General features: G+C 52.1%; 5 protein-coding genes across 5 annotated transcripts; 3 read left to right on the top strand and 2 right to left on the bottom strand.

Moving 5' to 3' along the window:
• Positions 1-605: 605 nt before the first annotated feature.
• BKA58DRAFT_314114 (uncharacterized protein) lies at positions 606-2,622 on the bottom strand (the record flags this gene model as incomplete). Its single annotated transcript, XM_046167458.1, has 4 exons — positions 606-1,240; positions 1,283-2,120; positions 2,169-2,533; positions 2,577-2,622. 4 exons carry the CDS (start codon positions 2,620-2,622, stop codon positions 606-608), a joined length of 1,884 nt encoding a protein of 627 aa, XP_046026878.1.
• Positions 2,623-3,801: 1,179 nt separating this feature from the next.
• On the top strand, positions 3,802-5,984 carry BKA58DRAFT_411102 (N-acetylglucosaminyl transferase component-domain-containing protein; the record flags this gene model as incomplete). Its single annotated transcript, XM_046172274.1, has 2 exons — positions 3,802-5,628; positions 5,679-5,984. The coding sequence occupies 2 exons, from the start codon at positions 3,802-3,804 to the stop codon at positions 5,982-5,984; spliced, it is 2,133 nt and encodes a 710-aa protein (XP_046026879.1).
• A 1,208-nt stretch (positions 5,985-7,192) lies between these two features.
• BKA58DRAFT_456918 (uncharacterized protein) lies at positions 7,193-7,923 on the top strand (the record flags this gene model as incomplete). The annotated part of the gene is made up of 2 exons (XM_046174613.1): positions 7,193-7,251; positions 7,290-7,923. The coding sequence occupies 2 exons, from the start codon at positions 7,193-7,195 to the stop codon at positions 7,921-7,923; spliced, it is 693 nt and encodes a 230-aa protein (XP_046026880.1).
• A 240-nt stretch (positions 7,924-8,163) lies between these two features.
• On the bottom strand, positions 8,164-10,178 carry BKA58DRAFT_420505 (S-adenosyl-L-methionine-dependent methyltransferase). The gene is made up of 8 exons (XM_046172738.1): positions 9,955-10,178; positions 9,857-9,891; positions 9,727-9,806; positions 9,651-9,673; positions 9,444-9,588; positions 9,367-9,392; positions 8,706-9,319; positions 8,164-8,640 (listed from the first exon to the last, which is right to left on the bottom strand). The coding sequence occupies exons 1-8, from the start codon at positions 10,057-10,059 to the stop codon at positions 8,517-8,519; spliced, it is 1,152 nt and encodes a 383-aa protein (XP_046026881.1). The 5' UTR covers positions 10,060-10,178; the 3' UTR covers positions 8,164-8,516.
• A 1,959-nt stretch (positions 10,179-12,137) lies between these two features.
• Positions 12,138-13,093, top strand: BKA58DRAFT_420506 (uncharacterized protein; the record flags this gene model as incomplete). The annotated part of the gene is made up of 2 exons (XM_046172739.1): positions 12,138-12,193; positions 12,247-13,093. 2 exons carry the CDS (start codon positions 12,138-12,140, stop codon positions 13,091-13,093), a joined length of 903 nt encoding a protein of 300 aa, XP_046026882.1.
• Positions 13,094-13,103: the final 10 nt, after the last annotated feature.

The following is a 13,103-nucleotide window of genomic DNA, read 5'->3' on the forward strand; positions in this document are numbered from 1 at the left end:
GCGCTGAACCGCTGGGTCACCTATCTACCCAAAAACGGTTCTCACTGAAACCACTCAAGCTATCACCGCAGACCCATAATATGGCAACATACCACCCGTTTCCCCAACTCCCAGCAGAGCTCCCACTCTACATCTGAGAACTAACCATCGAGCCTCGCATCGTCACCATGCAATGCCCCACATATCGCAGCGACGAGCCTTGCCCCTGGCAAAGGTAAAGCCACTCAATCTATTCTCTTCAACACCAATACAGGCCCGCTACAAACCTGCCGAGAAGCCCGAAATGCCCGACCAGCTCATTCGAGGAAAAAACCGAACACCCTGGAGCCTACGTTGACGCTAGGTCACTTGCTTTGGATGTTTTTATCTGAATGCAGGCTACAGACCTGTACAAGTTTTTCCTTGTATGGCTGCTCAGGTGTCGGAATGGAAGTAGTGGTAATCAAACGAGGGTGTCAAACCGTACGCACTTGCGTGTGAACTTTAGTCTGCTATTTGTACAAATCATTTTGTGAGATCTATCCACGAAACCAAGACTAACGCCGTTCATGCCATTTACCATCAGATGCACCCGCTTTTCCCATCTGGCTTACACTGTCGCTTCATCACAGCGTAAGCGGCGCGATCCACTCGCACCTCGGTGGTGTGACGGGGATATCTTCATCATCGTTGAAGCGCCCGAGCTGAGCAACGCGCTTGTAGATCTCTTCTAGCATCCTACCCCGCTCGCCCTCATATTCCTCTGGCTTGCCCTCCTTGTAACGGTCCTTAGGGTCAATAGGTTTGCCATCTGGTGTGACACCATCTACATGGGGGCGCGGGGCGGAGCTGGGTTGCGCTATTGAAGCCGGCTGAGAGGCAGCCTGAACAGGGGCGGAAGGGTTGCTAGGCTGGCTCTGGGTCTGGGTGGTGAAGGGAGATGGCGAAGGCGTGGAAGTTGCTGGTGCGGCAGATGACTGCGGCTTGAGGAAGGGGTTGGCAGCTGCCGGCTGCGTTGCGTTGTTCTGAGGTTGTTGAGTACCGAAAGGTGACGGTTTGCTTGGTTGACCAAAAGCTGGGGCGGTGGACGATGCAGCACCACCGAAGGGGTTCGCCTGTGCAGGTGCTTGTGTAGACGCCTGCTGAGGCTGACCGAACGGGTTCGGCTTCTGCGCCTGTTGAGCTTGCTGACCGAATGGTGAAGGTTGAGCTGGTTGCTGGGCTGCTTGACCGAATGGTGAAGACTGGCTTGGTTGCTGTGCTTTGTGGCCGAAAGGAGATGGACCTGACGAGGCTTGCTGACCAAATGGCGACGCACCAGAAGAAGCTTGCCGGCCGAAAGGAGAGGCATTGGCACCTGGCTGAGCCGTCTGTCCGAATCCACTCTGTCCAAAACCTGGTTTACTGAATGGGCTTGGCTTTTGTCCAAGAGCGTTTGCCTGGCCGAATCCCGACGCCGCACCCGGTGCTGATGGCTGGCCGAAAGCAGATCCTTGACCCATGCTGCTAGCCTGACCGAATGCGCTACCTGCGCCTGGCATTGACGATTGACCGAATCCAGAGGCACCGAAAGCAGGCTTCCCAAATGCACTTCCACTGCCACCACCCAACGTTGAAGGTTGACCAAAGGGTGATGCCTTTTGACCTAAAGCAGAGGCCGCACCGAAGGGCGATGCTGACTGACCTGGGTTTGCACTCCCACCACCACCTAACGCTGAAGGTTGACCAAAGGGTGATGCCTTCTGACCTAAAGCAGAGGCTGCACCGAAGGGCGATGTTGTCTGAGCTGGATTTGAAGGTTGACCAAACGCTGAGGTCGTCTGTGCTGGGTTGGACGGTTGACCGAACGCTGGTTTGCCAAATCCCGGTGTAGAAGCCTGCCCAAACGCAGAAGGCTGGGGTGTTGCTGCCGCAGTTTGGAACGGGTTCGCTGGTGCTTTCATGAAGGGATTCGCAGCAGTGTTAGACGACCCAGTCGGGTTGCTCGCTGATCCGTTTGCTGCAGTGCCCTTGGCGATGTCGATGCGGTTGGGATGAACGTTGGCACCTTCTGCGACATAGTTGATCGCACCCGTAATATCATCCAAGATTGCTTTTACTTGCTGTTGCATCTTTTCGCTCAGCGCTCCCTCTTCTTGTTGCTACAGACCGTTAGTTTTCAAGAACCCAGAGCCGAACCTCAGACTTACCGCTGTAGGCTCATTACCGGCCACTCGTAATGTGTAGTACCGAGATCGAAGCTCCTCGGGACTGATCTCGACGGGCCCCTCGATGAGCTGGCGCGGAGCATCTTTCCCTGGGCCATAACATGAAAGTGGGTAGATTGGGCGCTCCTTGGTAAGATCGACCTGAATGGCGTCCTTGTCTAAACTGAAGGTTGATGACTTTGGGTCACGGTTGCTCGCAAATGAGTTGGGTCCACTGTTATCAGCTGGGCGATAGCGGTCGCCATTGAAAGCACCAAAGCGGTTGTTGTTGGAGCCACCGCCAAAGCCGCCTCCGCCTCGAGCTGCATCTCGCGAACTTCCAGGGTGCTCGAATTTGCAGGAATCTGCTTCGCGTGAGATTAGTGTCTGGTGATAGAGCTGATTGCCTACCTCCGAATTTGCAAGCGTTGCGCTGATAGAAGCCGCAGACAGTCATGTCGCCTTGATTGCCGTTATAGCCTCCTTGTTCAGGGTCAAGATTTGCAGTTCGCGGTTGACTGGGGTTTATTAGCAACGGTGAGGTTTTACTGTGTTGTCAAGTTGTGGAAGTCAATGAAAAAGGTAGTCGCGGCTGGAGTGAACGGAAACTTCGAAGGTTCCAAGGTTCAGGCGGACGGACGCGACGCGCTAATAATCAACGCGAACAAAGCGCCAAATAGTGCCCAGGTGGTTGCGATTCACACAGCAGTGAAGTGCTGTTCAAATCCATTACTTGTAGTTACCTCTGCCCATCGCAGCGCACTCTTGGTGTTCCCGGCCCTCTGCCCTTCTCCGCCCATTTCGACAGATGCATATGGAATGCTCGTCGTCAACTCGCGCTAAGCGGTCAACGTCGACAGTATGAAAGTAGAGTATAAGGAGCTGACGAGACGGAAGTAAGCACCTACCGTAGCACGGTATCTTCTGTTTTATAGCTGCTTGCCGACAAATGTGAGTTTCCTTGTGCGTCTGGGTGTTGATGCTTGCCTCTGCGATGATGCTCACCGTTGTCGAGGAAGGAGCGATCAAAGCTAGGCCATTTTCGCCGTTAGCGTGTATTCCGAACATTCGGACCTTCCACGTACGCGATCATCGTCTGTCTACGCCTCGTCCGTTAATGCATCCAGCGCCATGTACTCCCAAGCGCACTACTCCATACCAGTGTCAATTCACAGAGTGAAAGTCAAGACTCATTGCCGACACTTGTGCCTTCCTGGATGCTAGTCTAGTGTTCGCGCAGGCCCCCTTCGACCTTTCCGAATATAACTTGGCATGACGGCGTAGATGCACGCGTTCTCCATTCTTACTATCGGAATCTTCGTCGCAGGATACTCGACCGCCCGTTGGGATCTTGTTACGCGCGTCTACGAGTTAGCCATTTTTACTTGGGACCACGGGGTGTTGACACGAACCGCAAAGGGTTTTGGTCTGCTGTCCTTGCTGTTCTTTCTCTTCATACTACCGGTTGTGCGCATCGCAACACAAGAGACAGACTTGGTCAGTATGGGCCTTGATCGCACTTCCAGGTCCCCACTGACGATATCAATTAGCATCCTCGACTCGCAGGCACCGGCATCTCTGCACGCGAGCAGCTCAAACGTCGCGGTTCCTTCTAGCGGGGTAGCAGGATGATGACATGGTCACACACAATGGGTTGATGCGCGTATTCTGGCCTTCAGACGCTCTCAAGGACTCTGCGTCGGGTGTTCTGGTAGGGTTCAGAAACTCGAAATCAGATGTCTTTGTGGTAGCTGTGCTTCAAGAAGTCGAACTGCGCCAGGTCGAGAACGCGCTGCTTGTCGGGACCTTGCTGCGCCACAGCCCACACGATGTTCAGGAACTGCTCCAACGATGCGGACACTCTTCGTTGCGCGCCTTAGGCTACGTCAACCCTAAGAGCCCAGTTGAGCAGCCTGGTGCCGACCTCGTCGTAGTCCATACCGATCCCTCGTTCCGCTTTCCGCGCCTTCATTATCCTCACGAACCGCTCGTGGCTGTACAAGTCATCGTATACGACCGACCGCATCCAACGCGTATGCAATACCTCTCGCTCAAGCCCATCACGCTCTCATTAGGAGACAAAACAAGGGTCGCAGAATGGGATGTAGCTTTTGAAGAGCTGGAGAAAGCAGAAGAAAAGGAGCGCAAAAGGAAGGCACATCTCGTTGAGAAGCTCAAGCTGCATACAGTCATTGCACACCCGCGCACGCAAAAGGAGCTGGCGTTGCCGATGCTCATCGAGCAGGTGAATTGTTCGCATGAATTGGAAGCCCTATTGCAGAAGAACATCGGTATGATCGGCAGGCGCATGAAGCGAGCCTTGAGTGTCAGTGAGCGGGTCGTCGAGTCTGCGAACGATCTCTGGGACTATATATGGCTTGTCCTCCATTATGCGTTCAGAATCTGGATATGGCCGGGAGCCGCGCAGCTATTCATCTTTGGGCTTATTACATATCGTATAATGGCAGAAGCCGTTCTTCAGCTTCTCCATTGGCGGCCAGGTTCTTCCGACTCGCCAGCTCTGAAAGACATCTCCGCAACAGCGCAACAGATCGATATACGATTACAACAATCCTGCTATTGGCCCATTCAGTATCTCACCTTACGCAGGAGGAAAGTTAACTGGGAAAGCATCACTAACAGTCATCCGGAGTATATCAGGTTCTACAACAGCCTGTGGCTGGTTGCCAACGATGTGATAATGGGCATCGCTGTTGGGACATTCATCATCGAGAATGCTTCGTTCGTGGCTGCTCAGGTTGATACCATCTTCAGTACCTGGTCGGTCGACGGTCTGCGGCGCATGATATCATGGCTTATGGGATGGCCCGGAGGTTTGAAGCTGAATACTGAACTGGCTGCGTTCCTGGGTGACCTCTTTCTTTGGGTTATTGACTACTGGGCCGGATGCATATCGCTTCTGCGGCCACATCTACCTGCGCTGATCCAGATCATTGGCTTTTCCGCTTTCGCTGGCGCCACTATGCCCATCTCAATCTTCTCGGACCTCGTTTCACTGCTGACGCTGCACATCTACTCATTTTATGTCGCGTCTGCTCGCATCTTCCATTGGCAGCTTATGATCATTATATCCCTCTTTCATCTTTTCCGTGGAAAGAAGCGCAACATCCTCCGCAACCGAATCGACTCATGCGACTACGACTTGGATCAACTCTTGCTCGGTACAATTCTTTTCACACTACAGTTCTTCCTACTGCCAACTGTGTTCGTCTTCTACCTGACGTTTGCGAGCGCACGCATTGCTGTCATCGGACTGAAGGCTGCGCTGGAGATGGGGCTTGCCTGTCTCAATCACTTCCCGCTCTTTGCAGTCATGTTACGGCTGAAGGATCCTGGAAGACTACCTGGAGGAATCTGTTTCGAGCTACAAGACACGACCGATCTTACCTCTAGCACGGCAAGCGAAACAGGCTCACCGCCGACCGCCTATGTGTTGCTGAAGGTAAGTCAAGTTGCTCAATCCTGTAAAGTATGTGAACTCACAATACGCAGTCGATCCCGCTGTCATTACGTGCGATGTTCCAGCCCTATTTTGACCTCGGCGACCGCATACGCAAGCACTACTTCTCGCCTAGCGTATTGCTGTATCTAGTGTCAGGGCAGTTCGTCCCACCGATCCACCGACGCAACTTATACAGCTTGCAATATAGCATGCTCCCTGTCAACAGAGCAAGCATAGGCGAGCTGTGGAAGAAGCTGACAGAAAGAAATGCAACACCATCACACGGGCCGAACGGGTACGCTGCGATGCCATTCAGGAAGGACATACTCAACGGTAAAAGTAGAAAAGTCACATAAAACTTTAAGTCATCTATATCGGTCTTATTTCTCTATTTCTTCTTACCTCTGCGTGTCTTCTGCCTTTCTCTATATTGTCTTTGTTGCGGCCGCGTGTTGTTGTTCTACCAGAGACATACGTCACCCGCTCTCACATGCCATTCTCACCTTCACCTCCCGCCCCAAATCGAGAAAAAAGAGCAAAAAAGAATCAACTCAACCCCCACCCAGCATCTGCTGACCGACGCCCACTCCGAATCGAACGGCGCGCCCTCCCGAGTTCAGCCCTTTGTGTGACATATCCATCTCTTATGTGTTGTTTCCCATTACCATAGTCACTTTTGGTTTGAATGGACATGTTGTCTGTTTTTTTCTCTAGGTTTTTCTAATCCGTGCAATGCACTCTATGTAACCGTCAGGAGCCCACCCGAGTCCGCCAAGTAGAGGAGAGTTGATGGTAGATGAGGTGATTTTGGGGTTTATATCTTCAGGTAAAAGTGGATTGTGTGGGTATAGATAATGGGTGAGCTCAGATGAGAGGGCTTGTATGCAGGGTGGCGGCGCTAGGCAGACGGCGGGCTGGGGGAGGCGAGGTGAAGGTGAGTCCCAGAGCCAGTATGACGTGGGCGAAGAAGGTGCGCACGTATCTGAACTGTTTGGGGCCCTGCGAACATCAAGATGTTAGTTGAGGAGTGTAGTCGGGTCTCATATGGTGATGAAAACATGGGAAAGGTACCTGCAAGCGAATGTGAGCAATCAGAAAGAAGTCCAACATAGTGAGGTTGATCAGTTAAAGTTACAAAATGGCAAAGTGCATCCAGGCGAGGGGCCTCCTCGTCTGAGGCAGGTACGATGATGGCAAGATACGTGTCTGCATGTTCAGGAAGTCGCGACTAGACTCACGGCACGTGCTTATCGTTCGCACAGTGTCCTCATCCAAATATCACACCATAGATCTAGCGGCAGCAGAAGATATTTGTTTTCTCGACCGCTTCCGTCGCCATTCTTGCGGGTCTCTCACTCCATCCCCACAAGCCGCTACACCAATCAGAGCACTAGTCCTGCATTTCGGCCTTCACCGTGATTGCGGCTTGCCATAGAAGCGGATCTGTTCACAGCTAAGTTACAGATCAACACCTCGAATAGCTGCAACTTTCCGACGATCTCTCCCTTACCTCTCCCCATAACACCCTCCGCGGTTCAAGACCGCCAGGACGATAGTGCTCACGATGGAGTCACAAACCGCTGCACCAGCTGCGAAAGTCAGCACCATAACAAGTCATCTTTGGTAACCGTCAGTCACCGATCCTGACATGAACAAGCTAGCTTCAATCCGTCTTCTTTCTTGACTGTGCGGGTCGGTCCTGAAGGTTCTCAAGAAGACTTCCTACTCCACGAAGGCATCTTGGGCGGACGCTCCGAGTTCTTCAAGCGTACTATGAACGGCAACTGGGCAGAGAGCAAAAAACGCATTATCAAGTTGCCGGAGGATGACCCAGAGATCTTCAACATTTATGTCAACTTTCTCTACACAGGTCGAGTTGTGACCAACACTCTCGAGAAGCCGATACATAGTCAGGATATCGGAAAGGAGATGCGTGTGCTCAGCCAGCTTTACGTTCTCGATGAGAAGCTCCAGGACAAGACTGCAAATAACTCCGCCATCCAAGGTCTGCTAGAGGTCGCTGAAGAAAAAGATGCGGACGGGGTCCAGTTCAATCCATCCGTCAAAACCATTATCGTTGTATACCAGGGCACATGTGCGGACAGTCCTGGCCGTCGCCTTATGATAAATATGTGGATTAAGATATCGGCTGAATTTTTAACAAAGAACGCGTATGCTTTACCCAAGGAGTTTCTCGCTGGCCTCACCATCGCACTTCTGGGCGACCGTCCAGACAACATGCCGAAGCCGGCTACGATGGCAAACATTAGCGACTACATCGAGGAGATGGATTGATTCTCTACGAGGGCAACAAACACTTGCAGCCACCTTCGGTCGATGACATCATTATTTCAAAGAACAATGGGAATCCTCGGGCAACCTACAGCTCAACGACATAGCAGGACTTGATGGAGTCGACCTGGTTGAAGCGCAGAATTCCGAATGAATACCAGCTCCAAGACCATGACGAGATGACTTACATCACGAAACTGCCCATATATCGACATGCTGTCTCACGTACAGCCACGAAAACAATCTTGCCACGCGCATCATAGTGACTCATCTTTTTATTCACAGACCTGACATAGCAACTGACCAAATGACATTAACAACTAACCCCATCATTCAAACACCATGGAAATTCCAAATCTCATACATCGTAAATCGCAGTCTGCCACTTAAGCAACAGAATCGAACCACCGCTCAAGGCTTTTTCAATCGACATAAGCCGCCAAGAAAATATGCAAAGAACAACAACAGCAAATTACCTCCTTACAATCCATGATTAAGGACAGAAGGCTCGTTCCCAAGAACCCAGTATATGAATAACGCCAAGAGCTAAATCATATGCATATGTGCCAGCTAATACTGGCTCTTCCAAACATGTATTATAATACTCCCGATGAAAAGATGGATTCGTCGTCGTCAGAGGGGGGCTGCGGCCAGTGATCGGGTTTGGGTATCGTGCTGCCGGCTTCGTCGTCGTGAGGTTTGCGACCCCAAACTACGTAGCTAGTGGGCATTAGTATGCGTCTCGACGTCTCGTCATCTCGTATCTGATTCCACATGCGACTTACAAGTTGTAGTAGGCGTGCACACTCTCGTCCGCGAGCGAGTTCCTCACATGCGCGAGGTAGACTTCAACCTCGGCTGGTGTCCAACCCAGGCCGCTGACAAAATATTCAATCGTCCATCCGTGCAGACCCACGAGCATATTCCACATGCAAAACTTGCCGTACATGTTCGACTTGTTTTCTTTTGGCCATGGATTCACGGGCAGAGCGAAGACCTCCTCGTGCACATCCACGAAACCGGCCTCTCGATACCACCTCTTTAATTTGTCCGCGATGCGTAACGGCCGGCCCAGGTTGTGCGCGGCCTCGTCTTGCAGCTGTGACCATTCCTGCAGTGGATACGAATCCGGCATACCCTCGGCGCACTGGAGTTTGGAAAATATTTCCTGCGACTCCATCCATCCACCAGGTTTCAGATTGTTATAGCCCTTTTGTATGACTTCTCGGAAGTCGGTGAAGATGCCGTGCATAAAGCGTGTGTGGACGTAGTCGTAGGTATAGGGTTGCTTTTCGGGGAACCACCAAGATGTCTTGAGGATGTTATCCAGCCAAAAGTCGACGTTGTTGGGCAGTCTGTCTTTCTTGGGTTGGATCGCGGATAAGTCGATGCCTTCAACCTGATGTCTGGTTAGCGTGGCCATGAAGAGAGCATTGCACCGCCTACCCGCCAATGTTTTGGAGCCTTTTTTGCTAGTGCTTGTCAGTCGTGTTTCCACAAAGAGCGACAGACACGACACATACCCATCGCGATGCACCATTGTCCGGTTCCACAGCCAATATCCAGCATCCTTGATGATTTTTTCGTGTTCAGCGGCGCGAAGTAGTGTTTGCCTTGTAAAAGTCCTGTTATGATATGATGTTCCCATTCCAGGCGATATATCTCAAGCTGCAGGTATGCGAGTCAGCGGGAAGGCGATGGTTGAAGGGATGGGTTCTGGCAGCGCGTACCTCATCGTTGGGGAAAGGGTAGGCTGGAGTCAATTAGCTACAGTCGGGCGAAGAGTCGTGCAGTGGTAATGCGTACCTCCAGCATGAAAGCCATGGTAGGTCCGGCCGTACTTTCTCTCAACGCCATACATGCTTGGCGTGAGGCTTTGCACCTCGCTGCGATGTGTAAGCGCATGGAGTATGTAAGGGTGGAGGAGGAGAGGTACAAGTCGTTGAGTTCTCCATCTGACGGTGCATCCGACTACATATCGTGATTAGTTTGGAGTCCTTGGTACGTATGTAGTGGGGAGAGCAGGCGGCATACATCAGCTGGGTCGGCAGTCGAGTGTGTGAAGTCGGTGAGATTGGTGGCACTGGACAGCGGCCGCAGCTTGGTCTTGCGCACACGGTCAGTCACAGAGGTGGCCATGATGTCTTGGGGATGCGCTACGATGCGCTACAGGACTCGCCCCGAGTCGTGTCGAGGAAGAGGCGAAACCCAGCGGAATGGATAATGTCGTTCCCAAGGCCCTGGCCTTGGAGGGCGCGCCGACAGCGAAAGCGCCGACGGGAGCGCTAGGGGGCCAGTCAACCCCGCAGTCCTCGCAACCTCGACCGCCTTGCCTGCTGCCAGCTGTTGAATAGACCCACAGCCACGACCAACGTGTCGAATGACACCTACAGCTTTACGCCTCATGCTCCCAGTACCGAGTGAGTGGCTTTGGACATGCGTCACTCCTTCCGAGAGATTGGGCGACCATCTCACCGACCATCCCGTCAACACGCGCGTCAATGTCTCAATGCCACCATTATTGTCTTCTTCTTTTGCTTCTCGGGCACTAACACGGCCTAAGCCCCAGCTTCTGGTCCAGTCCTGCAAATGGGACCTGATCGGCCTCACTCTGATGCGGGTTTGAGGCACAGTTCTCCAGCGTACACAAAGGACTTTCCCAAACGGCTTCCAACCTGCGGCTATCGGAATTACAAATGATTCTCTACCATCGTCTCCATTGTGGTTATCGTCTTCGTCTGGTCCCAGCCACTCGTAGCTCGGCGTTTCCGGCGCCTTGGCCGCGTGAGCTGCATTGGAAGGAATGCGTCGGGCGCATCAACCAATGTACCGGATCCGGGGGAAGGCCGTGTCAAATCATGCCATTCTGACCAAACTGGCGGTTTAGCTGCCACTGCCGTCTGGACCGTTAGACCGTTGGGGAGACGTTCGCAAAGCTGACAAATTCCGTGCCGACCGTCCCTAGTGTTCCCGCGATGTATATGCAAGGTCTCGCTCTTGAGAAGTGCGTCATATCGGGATACTTGCTGCAAGGAGAAATCGTCGCAGTGTTGGAATTCTGGCACTTTCACGAGAGAAGCCTGGTCGACATGCAATGCAGTCACCGCGTCTGTTGGAGTTGCAGATAGGCGTGGTGGTGGACATGAGAATCAGTAAGGAGACGACCGCTTTCGTACGAACCACTCGAATCGTAGTGCGCTTGTTATGGAGGTGCATAGTATGCGGCAGTGATTGTGGGCTCTGGCAGCGTTCTGCCTAGCATCATCCAACGGTGTCCCTTGCTATACCATACACCGTTCGGCGACCATGCAGCAAAGCGCTGAACTGTCATGCATGTGCGTCTTGAACAAGTAGGCCAGCTTTGATAGCTTCTGGTGTAGGTTCGTAAGTGGCGTGCTTGGCGGAGATGGTAAGAGCGTTCGATCAGACCTGGGCAACGTTGGCTTGTGTATTTCGAGTAAGAGTGATGAGTTATCAATGCTGAACTTCATTGGTAAGTCTCTTACCGGTGACTCTCGCAGTTTCTGTGAGCGCCTCTAAGGAAAGGAACTCATTCGCAGGGAAAAGGAGGTAGACATGTGTTGTAGCAGATAAGCGAATGTGACTGCTGTGTGAAGAGGTTTTCTGGGCTGTCGCTCCTACCCTGCAAAGCGAAGGCGAAAATGGCTCTTTCCACTCTTGACACGGGAAGTCGCGTGGGTTGAGACGTGACTACCCCAGTATGAGCTATTCGGACTTCGTCGTATCTCAGTCGGATCCAAACACGACGAAATTGTCACTACGGAATATTGGATGCTAGCCAAAACCGCAGATATAACAACTCTACAATGAATCTCACACTGAAGTCACCTTCACCTTCTCGTGCCTTTACTTGCCGTACCGGCCTCACTGCAAAGTGATACTAGACACGTTGGGCTTGTATCCATATATATGAATTTTGACTGCCGGACTCCGACTTTCCTTCCCTTCTCCTCAAACTACGTCGTGAAGCAACACGCAGTCATTCGATCGTTTCAACAGGTACGAAAACAAGTTACCTTCCAAGTAGTAGAGACCGAGTTACTAATTGACTTACAGAACACAATCACCATCAGGATACGCCCAAGTGTCGAGGTACAAGTTATCGCCGAGTCTACGAGCTTATTCATACGCTCCGGGCTCTGCTATACCTACACTCTGCTGAACAATCCAGGAAGCTGTAGTCGCCAGGCTCCAACATGGCAGTCGTGAAGACTCGGCGAGCGGCGCGGAAGAGTGCACGTAAACGAGTACAGTAAGCTCTGCAGCGTGAACAACTTAAGACGTCATATCTGACAGTTTCCACAGTTTCGGCCGCCACATGATCAACGTCCAGGTCGGACCTGACGAAGTCCCTTTCACTGTGCACAAGGACTTGCTTTGTACAAGCTCAGGCTACTTCAAGAAAGCATTGCAAAGCTCTCGCAAAGTTATCGAAGGCGAATGCTCCATCTGCACTGAAGGAATGTTGGGCCATTCGCCAATTACCTTTTGCGGCGATTGTGGCCAGAACTTCCACACAAAGTGTATCCAAGACTGGTTGGACAGAGAAGAGACGTGTCCTCTTTGTCGATTGGACTGGGCATTCGATGAAAATCCCGCCGGAATTGACGACTTCACTTTGGAAGAGTGCGATCCTCTGGGCTTCGACATCTATATGCAGTGGCTATACACTGGAATCATTACAAGTTACCCCCATGGCGACGTTGAGAATGATGTTCAAAGGAGCTTCACCCAACTCATCAGAGCACACATAGTTGGTGACAGCCTGCAAGACGCCCGGTTCCTAAAAGCCCTTCGTGAGGAAATGATCGACTACAGCTTCGTCGGCAACACACTTCCTGGACGAGAAGATGTTGTATACGCATACGACAATGCAAGCAGAACCTCCAAACTTTGGAAGTTCCTGGCGCATTTGTATGCTGCACGGGCAAACCGAAACTGCCGAAGCTACGAGCATTACCCAACGCAGTTCCTTCATGAAGTCTTGAAGGCTTTGCTGGGCCGGCGCAGATGCGAACGTGGAGAAGATGTTAAAAAATCCTTGGCCGACTGGCTCTCTGGAGAGGAAGCGGAGGCGGAAGCGGAGGAGGCGGAGGCGGAGGAGGCGGAGGAAGATCAACAAGGCGAAGGGCAAGAGGCAGACCAGGAGTAGTGATATGGGA

Source organism: Alternaria rosae (assembly GCF_020736505.1).
Source record: "Alternaria rosae strain MPI-PUGE-AT-0040 chromosome Unknown BKA58scaffold_4, whole genome shotgun sequence".
NCBI classification, from domain to species: Eukaryota; Fungi; Ascomycota; class Dothideomycetes; order Pleosporales; family Pleosporaceae; genus Alternaria; species Alternaria rosae.

Coding starts and splice junctions, on each gene's coding strand:
- BKA58DRAFT_420505 (XM_046172738.1), bottom strand. CDS start 10,059: ATGGCCACCTCTGTGACTGACCGTGTGCGCAAGACCAAGCTGCGGCCG. Junction 9,892..9,954: donor CGACTGCCGACCCAGCTGAT/GTATGCCGCCTG, acceptor CACGATATGTAG/TCGGATGCACCGTCAGATGG. Junction 8,641..8,705: donor GTGCACGCCTACTACAACTT/GTAAGTCGCATG, acceptor AATGCCCACTAG/CTACGTAGTTTGGGGTCGCA.